The sequence below is a fragment of the Rattus norvegicus genome, chromosome 14 (assembly GCF_021556685.1).
Source record: "Rattus norvegicus strain SHRSP/BbbUtx chromosome 14, alternate assembly SHRSP_T2T, whole genome shotgun sequence".
In the NCBI taxonomy this organism is placed as follows: Eukaryota; Metazoa; Chordata; class Mammalia; order Rodentia; family Muridae; genus Rattus; species Rattus norvegicus.
Genome location: NC_141547.1, coordinates 6,171,946 through 6,185,197, shown reverse-complemented (window position 1 = coordinate 6,185,197; position 13,252 = coordinate 6,171,946). Strand labels below are relative to the sequence as shown.

At 43.2% G+C, this 13,252-nt stretch overlaps 1 protein-coding gene across 9 annotated transcripts in view; it reads left to right on the top strand.

Annotated features, from left to right (window-relative positions):
- Ptpn13 (protein tyrosine phosphatase, non-receptor type 13) overlaps window positions 1-13,252 on the top strand; it is a 174,295-nt gene that overhangs the window by 58,298 nt on the left and 102,745 nt on the right. For all 9 annotated transcript variants that reach the window (NM_001100789.1, XM_087584017.1, XM_087584016.1 and 6 more), the window contains 3 exon segments: window positions 3,616-3,681; window positions 6,932-7,117; window positions 8,998-9,085. In NM_001100789.1, coding sequence (NP_001094259.1) covers window positions 3,616-3,681; window positions 6,932-7,117; window positions 8,998-9,085 — 340 coding nt within the window.

Below are 13,252 nucleotides of genomic sequence, written 5' to 3'. Positions count from 1 at the left end.
AGACATTTAATTGAAACTGGCTTACAGTTTCAGAGAGTCAGTCCGTTGTCATCATGGTGTGGAGGGCAGCGTGGTGGCACACGGCAGACAGAGCGCTGGAGAAGGAGCTGAGAGTTCTGCGTCTTCGTCGTCACTGTGTGCCACACTGGGTGTAGCTTCAGCATAGAAGACCTCAAAGTCTGTGCCCCCACAGTGACACACTTCCGCCATCAAGGCCACATCTCTCAATAGTGCCACTCCTTATGAGTTCAAAGACACGAGTGTCTACAGGGGTCAGACCTATTCAAGCCACCACAGCAGGGCCTGCTGCTTGTTTTGTTTGTCTAAGCTTCGTCTGCTTCAGAATAAACACACATGCTGATCAAGGGAAAAACTGGTCTTTTAGCCATCTGGACTCTGTAAAAGTCTCTGTAAGCTTTGTGATGTGTGAATTTCCACAGCTACTGATTCAAGTACCTCAGGTTGAAAATATTTAGGGAGAAAACTGCATCTTTACTGAACACATGTAGATCTTTTCTTCTTGTTATTTTTTACACAGTTTGGTGTATGATCCATATACACTTTGCATTGTATGAGGTATTCTGAAGAATCTGGAGTGAGTCAAATTACATGAGAATGTCAGTGTACACGTAAGTGTATCTTAGCCATGCTTGGTGAATGCCACCGAGTGTCCACTGGAGCCTTACACAGGAACATGATCCTTACATCCAAGAGAATTATCCTTGGAAGTGTTGATAGATAAATAGGACACTTACCATCCCTATGAAACGTTTACATAACTACCAGCTACGTAAATAGGCATTTTCACATTTTTACTTAAATTTTACTTTTCATGATGATAATGTTCCTTTGGATAACTAGAAAGTCGCCTTAAACTTTTTGATTCTCTGACTTTTTATCTCTTTTTATGACTTTTCCCCTTTTACTGGGTAACCTTCTACTTCTTAATGTAGTTACTACCAAAGAACCAGAGGTAACCAAGGACATAAAAGGCCGAATTCCCATGTGATCCTTCAGAATTTCAAAGAAATACACACACGCCCATGGCTACTCTTCCACCGTTCTTGATCTCCATGAAGTGAAAGCAGTCACATGGCTGATGAAGAGGCCACACACACAGCGTACACACACACACACACACACACACACACACACACACACACACACACACACACAGAGTGAGCATTGTGTATCCTGTAGAAGAAATACGAAAACCTGTAAGACAGGCTGTCTGTGGTACAAGGACGTACCAGTTAACTGCTTCACTCGAGATGGAAAGGAAACCGATTGGCGTCTAAGGGAGAATGCATCATCCTGTGTAAAATGACTTACAGCATGGCTTGTCTCTAGTGGCAGACTTCAGCTGACAAACACAAACCATTCTTGGTAAAATGAACAGCTTAAGAGAAGTTTGGTCCACACACACAAGATAAAATGGAAACGAGGGAGAGAGGAGCAGAGGCTGGGCCGGTGCTGCAGTGTTAGGTCCCAGTGCACACGGCAGGAAGGAGGGATGAGGTGGGCTCAGTCAGGGTGTGCTAAAACGTCATTAGAAATAGTTTAGAATTAAGAAAATTGGAAGCGCTGCAAATAATTTGAAATTTTTTTCTAATAAACCGGGAACAACTTTAAGTAGCAATATAAAGACAGATGGAAATGCCGTGACATAGTAAAAACATTTATTTGTACATAGATTTTTTTCCCCACCTATTTCTAAAGAGAACTAAAGACATGTTATAGAATTTTAAAACAAAGTTTAAAGAACAGGAATCAACTAAAACACATGTGATAAAAATTAGAAAAAGTCGAAGGTACCCCCCCCCCCAAAAAAAAAAACAAACCCACACAAAAACCAGTAACCAAAATAATACTAGAAATGAAATCCCTCACATGATGTCAGGTGGGGTCTCTGGACAACAGGACTCGTATGATGAGTGTTTATTAGGAAGCAGACTTCTAGATTGGCTTACAGGAAGTAGAGGCTGGGACTCTAATAATGGGCATCTGTGCACTGGGATGCAGAGAACTTCGTAACTGCTCAGTCCGTAGCCCAGGGTTAAAACCTGGACGTCCTCAGGACAGTCCCTGGTATGTGGAGTGTGTTGGGGAATCCCCGGGCAGTCGCTGGTATGTTGTTTGTCTTGGGAGATTCCTGGGCAGTTGCCGGTATGTAGCGTGTGTTATGTTCCCTGGGCAGTCGCTGGTACGTCATGTGTTGGCAAGCCAAGGGCGGTGACAGCAGCAGCAGGACACTCAGGCAGGCCTTCCTTCAGGTCCCCTTACCAGTGCATCTGTGTGAACTCCGGCAGACACCACAGGCCTAGGGTCAGGAGGATCCCAGGGCCCGTCCTCTCCAGCCCTTCTACTGTTCCCCCAGGAGCATCTGCCAACATCACACGAGGGTATTTTAAAACCAATGACAGAACAGTACTTTGATCCTCCTCTTTTATCCTTTCCCAAACCCACAAATGATCTGTAATCAGTCCTCCGATTAGATTTCCCCCTCAGTTTTCACACTGGCAAAAATCTAAATCCTACGTGGGAACTTCTATGTCAGAAGTGAAAATAGGGGGCTGGAGAGGTGGCTCAGTGGTTAAGAGCACCGACTGCTCTCCCAGAGGTCCTGAGTTCAATTCCCAGCAACCACATGGTGGCTCACAACCATCTGTAATGGGATCTGATGCCCTCTTCTGGTGTGTCTGAAGACAGCTACAGTGCACTCCTATACATAAACTAATGTATAGGGAGATGTCAGTCTTTCACTTGGTTGGTTCATGTGTGTGTGTGTGTGTGCACGTGTGTGTGCACATGTGTGCATGCATGTATGTGCATGTGGGGTGTGTGTGTGTGTGTTTTAAAGATTTATTCATTTATTATATATAAGTACACTTGTAGCTGTCTTCAGATACACCCGAAGAGGGCATCAGATCTCTTTACAGATGGTTGTGAGCCACCATGTGGTTGCTGGGAATTGAACTCATGACCTCTGGAAGAACAGTCGGGTGCTCTTAACCGCTGAGCCATCTCTCCAGCCCCCGTGTGTGTGTGTGTTTTAGAGGTTGTCTACAGGTCTCTCATAATTTTGGAGTCAACTTAAGAGAACTATCTGCATACAAACAGTGTTTGCTGAAACACACATCACAAAGTTTGGAAAAACCCTAGTTGTCTATTAATAACAGATGGACTGCTATTAGACATTAAGACTGCAATAGATGATATAATAACGGATAAGCTCTCCACAGTTAACACAGACAGCTCAGCTGGCAAGCTAAGGAAGCAAGGCCAGAGCACACTGTAAATGGCATGTAGAAGAAGGATCAGGAACATATGTCCACATCTTCGTAAGTTCATATAAACAACTAAGGAAAAGCTAGCAGAGTGATTACTCATTGCTAGGAGACTGTGCATTGCTGGTGGGGGTGGCGCATCAAGTCTAACCAGCGCCACTCTGATTTCTTATTTTAATCTCTCTGTATGTTTTTATGTAAGATGTGCAAAATGATTTTCCTCAAGTTACACGTTATACTTTCTTTGGAGCAAAAAAAAAAAAAAACTATACTTGTTAATTTTTTAAATCTTACCATAAAGTGACTTTTATAAAAATTCCCTTCCCAGGTCCATATTTATTCTCTCGGAATGACATTGTATTGGGGGGCCGACCATGAAGTACCTCAGAGCCAGGTAAGTCATCTCACATGTGCGATGCTTTTACACTGACGCCTATCTATACCGTCTACAAGGCTCTTCCGTGTGACTGCGTGTATCCTACAGCATGCTGCCCGACACACGGGTGCTTCTTACTGGTCGCTCACGTATGCACTGTCGGAGTCAGCAAGAACTAACAGTGAGTGCTCATGAGACCACTTTAAAGGTGTCCTAAGGACTGTGGCAGTCACTGCCCAGGGGTCAGTGACTGCGCCTGCGAGAAGGGTGACGGCGTGCTGTGTTAGAAGACTTTATTTCTCCCCGTCTACCGGTGTGGGATCTAAATGTCCTCTGATGACAGTGAGTACTGTCATTCTCTCAGTGACAGTACTGATGGAGCAGTTCTGTACCAGTACGTTAGGGGAGATGCCACCTCTGTCCCAGCCAGCCTGCCGTGGGGGAGACGGTGCCCCCACCGACTCAGAGATGGTGCCTCTGTCCCAGTCAACCCGTGGTAGGGAAAGCCGGGGCTCTGTTCCTGTCAGCCTTTGAAGGCTGGGGAAACTTTGATAACGTAGTGCGCTTGGGATGGCAGAATCCTGTTTCAGCACTCCTGCGTAACAGGCGCACACCTGAGCTTAACTCTCAGACCCTGGACTCTGGTGAGATCATTAGGCCAGTTTCAGTATTTCTGTTCTAAAGTAATTCTGCTTCCTGAAGTCTCAATGTGAACATAGTAGAAAGCAGGAGTGGAAGCATTCAAAACAACCTTGTAACGTTTAGCATGTCGCTTAGGCCTGGGGAGGTGGCTCAGACAGTAAGTCGCTTGCCCCACAAGCATGGAAACCTATCTTGGGATCTCAGTCACACACACAAAAGCAGGGCATGGTAACACCATGTGCCTTGGGGGTGGAGAGAGGCCTATTCCTAGAGCTCACTGGTCAACCGGATTTCTAACGGCTGTGCTACAGTTTTAGTGAGAGGCCTTACCTCAAATGACCATGTGGAAAAGGATAGTGGAAAACGTCAGCCTCTGAGCTCGTGCACATATTTGTGTGCATATCTGTACATATACCTACATACCTATGAGCAGTCACACAAAGCTCTCGCACACGCGCGTGCACACATGCACACAAAATAAAATGATGAAGAAGAAGAGGATGAAAAGAGGGGGACTTTTTAGTCATTTATAAATAAAAAACAAAAGCAGTTGCAGTTTATTGAATACCAGAAGAATTAGATACTTTTAAATAACTTTTAATCCAAAATTTATACATCTTACAATTCATGAGGTGAATGATATTATGCAGCATAGCTGATGGAAACTTTTGTCTATTTTCTTTGTTTCCTTAGTTTTAATTTTGTAAATATAAACAGGAAAATCAGTTGTTCCCGGAGAAACTGAGGTGATTTGTCATGCAACCTAACTGTCACGTAAAACGGAGCAGTCTACAATTACATTTTACATTCTTTTGTAATAACTGGAAATAAAGTCAATATAAATAATGCCAAATTGGAGAAGTAATATAATTATACTTTATGATCATAAAGACTTACCAACTTAGAAGTACTTTAACATTAATTATTTATTAAGTATATCTTGTGTCAGACCGAGCACTAGACTTTAGACCTGCTGATGGGCTATACCTCTGGCGTCTCCTGGACGATACAGATAGCGAAGTAGATTATGACAGTATAGTGTAATGACCTCTGTTAGGGCAAGTGGAAAAGCCAAGGTTGGACTGTTGAGGTCAGAAATAGAAAGCAGCAGAACGGTTCCTGCGTGTGCCCTGGTGGCCACGCTCTTGCTAGTTCCAGCTCCTTGGGGCCATTGGAACGAGCGCTAATCTATCTCGGTGGCTCCACACTGCCCCCAAGTACTCTGTGACCCAGGTCACTGCCATGCTAGTTTCATACCGAGACCGCCTATCTCTCGGCTCTCCTACTGAGGACTCTGCTCACATGCCCAGCATCCACCCCTGGTCTCAGTGGCAGCTACCATCTCGTAAGTCTCTGCCCCTGCCCTGTTTACATTCCCAACATCCGCCCCCTAATAGTTATGGTATAAACTCCCAACGACCTGTTAAAATCCACAAACTGTAACCCAGCAACCAGATTTATATGTTAAATTCTCAATCCACAGTACATCCACACAATAAACTTAGAACCAATTAATAAGGATGTAAACTGCCCACCTAGATAAGTAAGTTTACCTACAGAAACTTTGTCCCCACCTTATTTTTTTACTGTCCAGTCATGGCCTTGATCCAACTGTGCCAGTCCTCACCTGCATATAGACATCAGCCTACATTGGACTTCTGATTAGAGCCCAAGGGTTTGAGAGAGTACGTTTGTAAAGGAAATTGTGTCTACTGTGACACAAGGGGAAGGTGGTACCTCAGAGGACGAGTGTCACATGAAGCTGTTAGTTAGACCAAATGCATGTCAGAGCTTACACATCCACAGCGACTGGCCAATATGTACTGCTACTACCTTTTAATTTGTTAAATACATTCTCGGGGTGGTGGAGAATTGCGCCTAGGACCTCCCGAGAGCTAAGCAATAATCCTGACAGAGAGCTGTACTCCAGCCCAGAAGTCCTTTCTTACGGCTGCTTTGTATTAATGAACAGTGATCCTAACCACCCTTCTTTATGCTTGTTGGCCATTTCGTTGTAGTAACTTAAAAGTCTATGTTAAATTATTTGTTAAAATAATGTCACATTCTGATCTATCTCATCAGAGTACTCAACATTTCATTTAACCGCTCTCATGTTATTTGAACATCTAGAATCTCTCACCTTATGCTACAAATCCCAAATTATAGAGAGGAGATCTTTCTGAACAGTGAATGTTGAAACACTATCTCCATTCTCAATGTTTTTGAATAATCAAAGAATTCCACTTCTGCCAGGCATGGTGGGAGGTGAGGCAGGAGTCTGTGTGAGTTCAAGATCAGCCTGGTCTATATTGAGAGTTCCAGGTCAGCCTGAGCTGTGCGGTGAGACCCTCTCAAACAATCAAACAAACAAACAAACAAACAAACAAACAAAGCCGAAAAGGCCACACTTCTTCATTATAAAATCCACAGCTTTCGCTGTTGTTACATTTTAAATCTAGGAAGACATAATTAACTTCCTTCTGTTACGGTTTTTTGAAAGAAATAGGTCAAGGAGATGAAATTGCCAATAGAAAATAATTCATTTCCTGTGAACATTCGCTGTTCCTGAGACCCCCACAAAGGCCTTTTATGTACTTTACTGACGTGGCTTTTCCATTCGTTTTAGCCCATCAAGCTGGGAGACCATCTCAACAGCATTCTGCTGGGCATGTGCGAGGATGTTCTTTATGCTCGGGTGTCCGTCCGGACCGTGCTGGACGCCTGCAGCGCCCACATCAGGAACAGCAACTGTGCGCCCTCCTTTTCCTATGTGAAGCAGTTGGTAAAGCTGGTTCTGGGAAATATTTCTGGGGTAAGCTACAGTTCTGACTCGGAAGCACAGTTATGCTTTGAAAATCAGTAATCCCACAACCTCTCTTTAAATGTCCAGTGCAGCTTTTCAGGATAAAGAATAAAAAGTGGGATTCATTCTTTTATTGTTGATTATTTACTATAAGCAGTACTTTAAAAATTAGAATTCTACTGCAGTTAATTAGGCTCCCACATTTCATGAAAGCCTCTTTTTTTTTCCCCCCTCTATTATATATAAGTACACTGTAGCTGTCTTCAGATACACCAGAAGAGGGCATCAGACACCATTACAGATGGTTGTGAGCCACCATGTGGTTGCTGGGAATTGAACTCAGGACCTCTGGAAGAGCAGTCAGTGCTCTTAACCTCTGAGCCACCTCTCCAGCCCGAAAGCCTCTCTTTTAAAGAGCTTCATTTTAGGGGTTGGGGATTTAGCTCAGTGGAAGAGCGCTTGCCTAGCAAGCTCAAGGCCCTGGGTTCAGTCCCCAGCTCCGAAAAAAAAAAAGAAAGAGCTTCATTCTAGGAGAGACCATAGAATGGTCACATTTTCAAGCTTCTCACAGTCTGTCCGCCATACTTTCCTCCACTGATCCTTCCCAGAGATCTCTAAGCAGACGACGGTGAGAAATAGACGCAGAGGTGTGAACTGTCTTTCACTAAACTCGTGCGGGCACCGTGATGGTCAAAGCACGCACTTCAGATTAACCAACCATGTCAGCAAGCCACCTCAAGTGCCTTGGTTCCTCTAGTCCTACAGTGCCTTTACCTCAGTTTTGACTAACTGTAACCCATGGTTATTACTAGACAGCGTCCACCCGTGTCTCCAGGCAGCTGTGAAGGTAATGGAGTTGCTTCTGGTTCTCCACACGGGTTGGCACTTCAGAGCATCTCTAATAGTCACGACAGTAAGAATGGTGTGCACCACACCAGGTCGCTTTGAGAATTAGTGATGACGTTGATAACGCACTGTGCAGGGCCTGGCATGACCGCTAAGCGGCAGTTGTTACTGACAGCTGCCTCAGAGCAGGAACTCACAAGTATCTGTAATAGTCACTCTTTTCCTGTTACTGTCGATGCAGTGTGACTGATGCCACTTATGCAGTTCAAGGACAGCATGGTTTCGGAAATGCTTCTTTTAACGCTACTTTTAAGTAGGAAATAAAATGCTTTGAACCACGAATTTGTCACCCGAGGCAGAATTTTGATCTATACTCAAACCTCAGTACTGGAGGCTTATTAAATGTGTGTGCATAGATGCAGGCGTGCGCCCATGCCTTTTGGACTACACATAGCCTCACTGTTCTCTTCAACTTTAATCTGTATTTATCCTGGGTTTTCTCATCCAAGTAGACTAGTGTTCCAACTGTCATCCTGTATAGTAAGAGTCTGACCCAATTTGACATGGCTTATTTTATATAAGTATCTATGGTTAAAGTCATTGAAGTTTCAGACTACTGAAACATGCTGTTATAAGGAGGATCCCATACAGCATCGATATAAATTATCACCCCCCAACATATCCAGTTTAAAAACTTAGCAGACGATGCAATTCTGGCAAGCAGTATCTAGGAAATGACTTCTGAGGTAGTGTATAGTTGCAACTGAGAGAAAGTCTTCTTATACAAAAATTATTCTAATTTGAGAGATTACAGCCGGGTTGGGGATTTAGCTCAGTGGTAGAGCGCTTGCCTAGCAAGCCCTGGGTTCGGTCCCCAGCTCCGGAAAAAAAAAAAAGAGAGAGAGATTACAGCCAGACGGGGCGTCTCCTTACATGGTACTAAACCCTCGTGGTTGGGTAATGTGCTGTTCCGTGGACAGTCACTGACAAAAAATATCTATGTTTTATTTTATCAAACTTGACTTTTGATCACCTGTGCACAGACGGATCCGCTTTCCCATAGCAGTGAAGAAAAGCCTGACCGGAGCCAGGCCATCCGAGACCGACTGAGAGGAAAAGGATTACCCATAGGTAAGGGAAAGGGTGTGGGTAGAGCGGGGCTGGGCTTTACTGCTCTCCTCTTGTCCGTGGAAGTGTGCTAGCCTGCCTTAGAAACCTACGCTCGTGACTGCGGTTCTGAGAACCCAAGGATGCAGAGTGGACGCCCAGGGTGGAGATAAAGATCAGGCACAATAATAAATAAACATTGCAGTTGTGTAAAATGTTCACTACCACAACTCCCACACGTGCTGCTGCCCTTCCCAAGGCCCCTTTATCAGGACCACCGTTCACCCATCAAGGCGGTTTATATCAAGGTTAGATTTACAGCGTGACCAGATGAGCATGTGTATTTATAAGCATCAGGACCCCTAAGGGAAAAGCTCCAGAAAGCACCATCATTCTTTTTTTTTTTTTTACTTTTCTATTTTTCAGAGCTGGGGACCGAACCCAGGGCCTTGCGCTTGCTAGACAAGCACTCTACCACTGAGCTAAATCCCCAACCCCAAGCACCATCATTCTTACTGCTTATGCCCTGGTGTTTTCCCTTTTAGCTTCCTTTTCATATTAGGCAGGATCCAATGAATTGATCTCATGGGGAAATATTCCCAGACTTGCACTTGTCAAACACTGCCATAGTTTATTTTATAAGTTATACTTGTTATTGTCTTTTCACTTATCAGGAGTTGTTGAAATTCAAGGTAACAAACATTAACAAGAATATTTTTGTACAAAGAAAAAAATAACAAATATATTCAAATATGTCCTGATGTATATAATTGTCTAAAATAAATTAGAAGATTAGCTTTTCTAATTTTTAATTTACTCAGACAACCGGCATATTTAGAAAATAGTCTTATTTTAGAAAACGAACACCAGCCAAAAGGAAACCCGTGGGAAACCCGTGAGAAACCCTTCGTGTAAAACTGAAGCGTAGACCGGTGATTATCTGCACTGTTGCAGAGTTCAGAAACCTCTGAAGCAAAGAGAATATATTCTTAACCAGGGTTCTGTTTCTCCTGAAGTCAAGAAGAGCAGTGCATGTGTTTTATGAGGATTCTGTGTGGTGCCCTCGTTGGTTAGATGTCCATGTGTTTTGTGGGGATTCTGCTGTGCTCTGATTGGTTAGATATCCATGTTTTGTGGGGACTCTGTGCTGTGCTCTCATTGATTAGATGTCCGTGTGTTTTGTGGGGACTCTGCTGTGCTCTAGTTGGTTAGATGTCCGTGTGTTTTGTGGGGACACTGCTGTGCTCTCATTGATTAGATGTCCGTGTGTTTTGTGGGGACTCTGCTGTGCTCTGGTTGGTTAGATGTCCCTGTGTTTTGTGGGTATTCTGCTGTGCTCTGGTTGGTTAACTGGCCATTTTGGTGTTTTGCTTTACCTGTTTTAAATAAAGATTATACTGTTTCTGAAAAAGTATCTTAGTTTTCATTTCAAGATACTAGAGGGTTCTTTCCCAGTATATATTATTTATATGTGGATAAAAGTACAATGTAAGGTTCGTCTGAGTTAGTTCTTAGAATGTTTTTATAGCAGTTATTTTTAATACCTTCTTGTAAGTCCTCATGTCCCTTGGGTATGTGACACACTATGGATAAATGTCTGCTTCTCTTTGTACTGTACCAGGATTTAAACTCTGACAAGGTATGCTCTTGGTGCAAAGAATCCATCAGTTTCAATCACTTTCCTTTTTAGAACAGAATAATCATGGGAAATTATTTATGAATGTCAGTAGCAATCTACAGTAGCCCATTTTTCCAGAACTCAAACTGAGCATTTGAATAATGAGACATGAGATTGGCAACTTTCTTTCCTGTCTTTCTGCTCCGCTTCCCACTCTCCCCCTCCCCCACTGCATGTTCTCCCCCGTGGTCCCCTCACTCCTGTCTTCTACACCTCTTCCCTTGTGTGTCCTGATCTGTCCCCAGCCCTCCCGGAGTGTCCCACTATCCACTCCAGCACAATTAATAATTATAAATTTATATATTAATGATTAATTCTTTTAAATGGTCTAGGTTCTTACAAGACCTCACAAGAGTGACGTGATATTTTTGTTCTAGTGATCCATCGAGAATCTATTTCGGGGGGGAATCACCCTGCCATGCCACGTTTAGTGTATGAAGTCTTAAAGGCTGTGAAGTGTTAATGTGATATATTTAATTACTTTTGGTGGCTTAGAATTTTAGTGTTTCAGACAATAACTGTTATATGATCATTTCAGAAGTAACAACTAGAGACTGAATTGAATGTATGTCTACTCTGTAGGCATATCCAAACTAGTAACTTATGTGTTTTTAAATAAGAAATTATGTAGTTTTAGCTTTCTGGATATAGGGAAAACCTTTTGATATATTAAGTGCAATTGGTTGTGTAAATGTTTAGTGAATATCTTTTGATTGCATGAGCATGAGAAATAATTTTATCAAAACGATAGGCATCCTGGTATCCTGTTTTCATAATACAGCTTTTCGGTGTTCCATAATATGTGGGACTCCTATTATATCACTGAGTTGTAAACCGTGAGTAAAACATGAGCGAAAAGTTAAGCAGAGCCCTCACTGTCGTGGCCTATCTTACTTGACTTCTTCTGTAACGATTTTATTTTTATCACTTTCATGTGCACTTGTGTTTTGTTTACATGTATGTCTGTGTGATGGAGTCAGATCCCCTGGAACTGAGCAGCCACCGGCTGCTGGGAATTGTGAGCCACCATGTGGGTGCTGGGAATTGAACTAGGGTCCTCTGGAAGAGCAGCCAGTGCTCTTAACCACTGAGCCATCTCTCCAGTCCCTGGCCCTTTTCTGACTGTAGCAATAAAAGCATTGTAAGTTGTTTGACAATAAATTTTAATCCCTTTTAATTTATGGCTTTAATTTTATTCTAAAAAGACGCAGCAGTGTTGCTTAATAGTTCCTAGTAGTTCTTTAGGCTTGGATTCATGGGTTATTTCAATACAGGTAATGAAGGAACGCCATGATTTTACAAACTAATAGACATCATTTGTAGTTGGGTCACCATAAAATCTCTCCTCTCTGTAAACTGAAGAGATTTTTGTAAAGAGATAACAATGTGCTGCTCGGGTGGAACCAAATCAAGCATTTCCTACCATTGTATTTGGGCTAGAAATTGCACCCTCCTTTGGTTAAGTATAAGAGAGGAAGAATCCTGGGTTCTGGCCAGTGCTTGCATGGTGGTAATAATGCTGTACACGAGCCCTTTACAGGTTCTTTTTCATTCCTACAAAACCTCAACAAAACTGAAGCAAGGAAGTTGTGCTAACTAAGGTCTCCATGAGGAGAAGCAATTAGCAGCCAGTTGTCAGTAGCAGATACTAAGTCAGAAGCTTAAAACTGGAAAAAAGTTAACTGTTAACTGGAGCTAGGCAGATGGCTCAGTGATTAAGAACACACCAGCTGTTCTTTCAGAGGTCCTGAGTTCGATTCCCAGCACCTACATGATGACTCATGGCCATCTGTAACATGATCTCCTCTTCTGGCATGCAGGTGTATGTGCAGATAGAGTATTAATAGTACATTAATATACATTTAATATACATCATCAACATAGGCATCCTTCTAGGATGATGTTCCCTTGGGGCAGGCTAGCTCACTTTCCAGTTGTGGGGAACCAAGTAGCCTGAGCCCCAATGGCTAGTGAAGTAGTCTCCTTGCTACTCCCCTTGGCAGTGTCCATGGCAGGCAGCTTCAGTGTGTCCGATCCTGATCGGAGTGTTCAATAAAGAAAGCAGCAGGACAGACGGGCAGAGAGATAGAGTCAGGTTGAAAGAAGTCAGTCAATTCAGGGATGATGACAGCATCTGTTGTGTGACTAAGTCCCTACCATTCGCTGTGTCGTGTGTGAGTGGATGACTTTGGAGGGTGGCTCTTGCATCGTCTGAGATCTGCTGCCATACCTGATAGCATGGTTTCCTTGCACATGCTCACAATTCTTGCCAAGCATTAGGGGACACCTACACGACCCTCAGAGATCGGTCAGTATGATGGCCTCAGAAGCCTGGGCGTGTGGATGCTGCCCTGTTTCTTCTTCCTGTGTCCTTGAGCATAATTTTAAGGAGAGCGGAGGAACTGAGGAGCTTTGTTAATACTGAGATGCCATTTCCATTCACAGAGATGCTGTGTGTGAAGAGGAAAAGAGAATGGTGGTACCCATCACATATTAACTGACATATAATAAAA